This window comes from Gavialis gangeticus, unplaced genomic scaffold, assembly GCF_001723915.1.
Source record: "Gavialis gangeticus isolate Ggan-Ray unplaced genomic scaffold, GavGan_comp1, whole genome shotgun sequence".
NCBI lineage: Eukaryota > Metazoa > Chordata > Crocodylia > Gavialidae > Gavialis > Gavialis gangeticus.
Genome location: NW_017729031.1, coordinates 679,165 through 684,381, shown reverse-complemented (window position 1 = coordinate 684,381; position 5,217 = coordinate 679,165). Strand labels below are relative to the sequence as shown.

Below are 5,217 nucleotides of genomic sequence, written 5' to 3'. Positions count from 1 at the left end.
GAAAGGGTGCAGTTAGCCTTACTTATTACCTCATCACATTGTAGACTCATGTTTATTTTGCATCAACTATGACTCTGAGATCCCTTTCCACTGCAGTGCTACTTAGAATAGTACTTCCCAGTTTATAGGTGTATTGGTGATTCTTTCTCCCCAGGTGCAGCACTTTGCACTTACCTTTGTTAAATTGCATCCTATTCTGATCCGCCCACTTCCTTAGTCTGTTCAAATCCACCTGAATTCACTCCCTACCCTCTAGTATGTTTACTATATCCCATAGTTGGATGGGTGATGGAGATGGGGGTGGGGAGGGCAGGGGGAAGCCAGGCAGGCCTTGATGTGTCTGCAATCTCTGCCGGAGCTCCAACCAGGGAGCACAGGGGAGGGGCCAGCCCTGCTGTGGAGCAGGGATCCCTGCCCAGCCCAGAGAGCATGCCAGGCTGCTGGGGGAGTCTGATTTATCTTAAACCAGCAAGGTGTCTGGGACAGACATTGCATAAACTGGTTTGAGCCAAATCAGTTAAGTCTAACTACATTCAACCAGCTTTTTATCTCAAAACGGTTTCAGCCATTGTCAAACTGGTTTATGTTCACTGATCATCTGTTCTGTTACAGGTTTAAACCAGTGTCTGATCACTTAAACTGGTTTATGTGTAATGTGTGTCCCTAGCCCCAGAGGGTTATCGTTTCAGATTAAAGGCATAATGTTCTACCTTACTTGATACTACTTTGGTGCTTCAGCTATTTTCTGCAGAACTAAAGGATTCGGTATTTAAAAACAAAGCCTTTTTTCCAAAATGGCTTTACACTACACTGTATTATACCATATTTGGTCCCATTGTGAAAGATAAGAACAGCATTTTTTTAGGGAATGTGGTTGAAACAGAATACGGTTGTTTTTTCATTAATGCAGTATCTCTGTCCCTTAGCCTGACTTCATTCCAGAACACTTTACAGAATAAATTAATATGGTCAGTAATAAGATGGGAAATCTAAGGAATAAAAGGTGTTCAAGACTGTTGGAAAAATGATGGAGAATAACTGAGAATGGGACAATATTCCAGATGGTAGACACTGCACAGAGCTCTAATCAAAATTGCAAAATGTAATCAGGGAAAGTAGAGGTATCCAGTAAAAGAGAGAACTAAGGGGAATGTACATTATATAATAAAGAGTGATTGAGGAAGTTATATACATCAGCAGTAAAGTAAGGATAATGTTTTTAAATGGATCTTGGAATGATGGGCCAGCAGAGTTGTCTTACCATGGGCAAATACAGTTCTATTTCAGGTGTATAAAAAAAGAGTGCACGTGAGCAGTAGCTTGTTGTAACTGCTAGATATTGGCCAAAGGGAATTGGATAGATCATGGAAAAGGAACTGCAATATTTCAGTGATAGGAGATGAAAATGACTGTGATGATTGTTTTTCCCTTTAAGGGTTGGAGACCAAGGATAGAATTTCCGATGTATGGAATGGTGGTCATATCTGCTGATCCCAGTTTGAATCTAGACTTACTTATAGCTTTTAAACTTGCTACTTTCCAGTCTTTTCTGTTGTATTTTATTTTCTTAGCCAGCCATGGTGCTCATATTTTGGCTTGATTGCTTCGCAAATGCCTTAGAGAAAATGCAGTTTAAGTGCTGGAGGTACAACAACTTAATTTCAATAATATTAAATGTGTAATAGTAAATATTTCTGAGTAGTATGGAAGTGTGAAAAGGTTTTAACTCTTGAACAGGGCCCAGGACTTGAGGTAACAGTAAATGCCTACTTGTTGGGAGGGGTGGTTGGAATTTAATGCAGTTATCTAATATTAGAGTAGGGCAGAGAAATATTTTGTGAGGAGAAAAAACGTTCATAGACATAGCAAACTTTTGATTTAAAAGCTGGGAATGAGTTGAGGGTTATGGGCTGTGGTTAACTTGTGGTTAACTTCCTTCACACTAATAAACATTTTTTAGTTCTAGCATACTAATGAAGGTAAAAACTGACAATCCCTTTGAAATAAGCAACAGTAGCCATTCAGAATCAGAATACGCTCTTCTTTTCTTAACATCTTCACCTTTAACCCTTCTTGCTGACTTCATAGGACAGCAAGATAGAAAAATTCCTTAGTGCTGGAAAAATTGAACTCAAGGGAAATGAAGTGCGTTCAATTTCTCTGGCTGTGCCATGAATGTATAGAATTAATTCAGCATGCATTCCATACAGTGTTCCTTGAAATCTCTTCTTTGCTTGTGCAGCCTTGGGGAGCTTCTCCATGGCATTCTTGCTTTATCCTTCTTTAGCCTTCTGATTTCTACCTCTTTTCCCCACTTCTCCATTTGCTGCAGTCTCAGTGGTCATATGCAAACCTCAGTTTCCTAAGATAGTGAGAACTGTTTTGAAAAGAGCTGTTAATTTAATGTGATTGTACAAGACAATTCTAAGAAGCAATTGCAAGGATAACTGGTCTCAAGTATTCCAAAAAATGACAAAAACCCATGTTCTGTCTGTATTGGACAGCATAACTTTCTAAGTTTTTAAAGGCAACTGAAATGGTGGTATAGCAGAGTATATAAGAATAGGAGTTTTTGTTCACAAGTGATCAACTTGTTTTTGTGACTCTAATAGGAGTGGAAAAGATTATATTTCCTGGGTAAAAATGTAATATTAACCAGTTTTTTTCCAGGACTAAGACTAACCAGGCGCTCTCTTTTGCATTGTCTGTCTTCTACTATGAAGGCATATTTAGGTCGTGTTAGAGCTCATTTAAAATCACTGTCATGTAAACCATCAAGATTGAGTAACAGATACATTCTGTTAATTTGCATTACTTTCAGACATTTTGAGGATTTTTATACGGTAGAAAATTAATCATTCAATTAATTTGTACCCCAAGTTCTATTGATTTACTTCATTGATTTATGGAAAACATTGATTTTTGTTTGGTCCACATCATTAGAAGAGAAACAGTTTAAATTTTTTTTAAATCTCTCCATGCATGACAAAAGAATAACCTGATGATTTTTTCTAAGCTTGTTAAATTCTGTAATTGTTCTTAATAGGTGATTCGTTACCTGTTGGGGATTGAAAAGGAACATGGAGTAGACCTCAGTGATACTGATGTGCTATGGGGAGAAACAGGTATTATTTTACATTTCTTATTTTTCCTAAAAAGAATTGCTAACTCAAGTAAAGCACAGTAGATATCAGCCTTGCAGTGAGTTTCCAAACATACCTCCAAGCCCCGATTCTAAGGGTGAAAGAAATGTATCGGAGTGTTGTAAGAGGGGTATGAATGGGATAGAGACATGAGGGCCTGGTGAAAGGGACCTTTTATGGCAGTAGAACAATAATGGGTGATCACTGAGCAGTCTTAACCTGTGCCAGGGCTGATGGTCCTGATTTGGGGAACCCAAGCTCCTCTCTTTGGTACCCTCCTTTGCTTTGTCCAAAGCGAAGTAAAATTCAAAAGTAATTCTAAAAAGGGAATTTTTAGAAATAAAATTAAGGAAAATATGTAGAAGGAGGTACGGGTAGGGTATAAGGGAAGGTAGTTCACTCTTTACAGATTGGGCCCAATAGATTGATATTGCTTAGATAAAAAAAAAAAAAAAAAAAAAAAAAGTATGCTAATTTATCCATTTGAAATTCAGTGTTTTCTGTCTCCCCGAGTAAGCTGTTCTGTACCATGCTTGCTTAACCTTAACATAGCATTGTGATGTATCTAAAGGTTGCACTCTTATGCAACAGAGTTAAGAAAGGTAGTGATGGTGACCTAAATGCTTGGTAGGTGTCAGAAAGAAGGGACAGGAGGATGGGGAAGGGAGAATAGCAAAGGAAGTGGTGCGTTTTATTGGTACGTATTTTGAAAAGGAGGAAGATCCAAAGTATGAAGACATGATGCAATAATTAGTGCAGGGATGACCATATGCCTGTAGATTTGGATTTGCTGGTATTTCTATAATATTCTCTAGTGCGAGCATTAAGAGTGTATGATAAAGACTCGCATGGAATGGGAGGCAGCAGCAGTAGCCATGGGAGATGTTTCAGGCATATATTGTGAATTTGGTTAGCTGCTGTTTTAGAAATCTACAAAGAGCATAGAGCATTATCAGGAAGCCGCCACAGAGGTTTTCAGATGTTCTCTGAAGATTGATAACTATATATGGGATTTGGAGCACTGCTTATTTGGTAGTAAGACTGATGGAAAGCCCATAATTTGTGGAAGCTATCAGACCTTTCAGTCATATCCTGCAGTGCATTTTGACTCCTCTAAGTATGCATTATCTTCAACATGGAAACAATGTCAGATGAGCCCTTCAGATGATAAAGTCAAAAATACTTTAAAATTCCTTTAAAAACTGTTTATGTCCATTAAAACTACAGATTCTCTTGATTAGAAGAAAGATTATTATAACACTGTTCACTGCTTAAGGGATGCAAATTGTTGTTTTAAATCTTTTCTGATTGTGTTACTCCTTCATATGAAATCTGGGTACGTGTAACACTGCAGTGGTTAACAACAAGAGGATACCAAATTTGCAATACCAAAGAAGCAATCTTCTTTGTCGCTGATTTGAAGGAGTTGGACCAGCAACTAGAGAAGAGGAATGTTCACCTGAAGTTAGCCAATATTATCAAACTTCATTATATAGGATTTCTGTCCTCTGTCTTCACTGAGGATAGTTTTATGAGTATTTAATTTGACTTAAAATAGTTAACATGCATATGACTCACTTATTTGATGTATTTGATTGTCGACTGCCTTATCTTTTAGTGATAGCTTCCTTCTAAAACTTTTTGTTTAAAAATACCAATTCAAATGACATCTTCCTTGAGACTCAAGCTGAGACTCAGTGAAAGTGTGGGTTGTGAGGAGCTGAAGGGAGGAGGCAGTAGCAAATAGTAGTTGAAAGCTGGTAACACATTTCCTAGCGCTTTTTGCAACTCCTTTTCCCACCTTGAAAGGGTCCTCTCATGTTTTTCTCTGTTCCCAGTCTCTCTTCTTGCCTTGTTGTTTTTCCTTTCATCCCCCTTGAGCATGGGCTGGTTTACTTAGTTTTTCTCCTGCTGGAGACCTGTGTGCTTCCCCTTCACATCTCTCCCTACACTTAAAAGTCAGCAAACCGTTTCCTCTGCTTTTCCTTTCCAACCTTTCTGTAATGCCTGGGTATATCTTGTACCCACTGTCTTCCCCAGCCACTATCTCTTCTCCTTTTTTCCTTTCCCTTCA

The 5,217-nt window shown here is 38.3% G+C and overlaps 1 protein-coding gene across 7 annotated transcripts in view; it reads left to right on the top strand.

The window, feature by feature from the left end:
- TANC1 (tetratricopeptide repeat, ankyrin repeat and coiled-coil containing 1) overlaps window positions 1-5,217 on the top strand; it is a 285,257-nt gene that overhangs the window by 253,978 nt on the left and 26,062 nt on the right. For all 7 annotated transcript variants that reach the window (XM_019522346.1, XM_019522348.1, XM_019522347.1 and 4 more), the window contains one exon: window positions 3,047-3,125. In XM_019522346.1, the coding sequence (XP_019377891.1) occupies window positions 3,047-3,125 (79 nt within the window). The remainder of the gene's footprint in view (window positions 1-3,046; window positions 3,126-5,217) is intronic.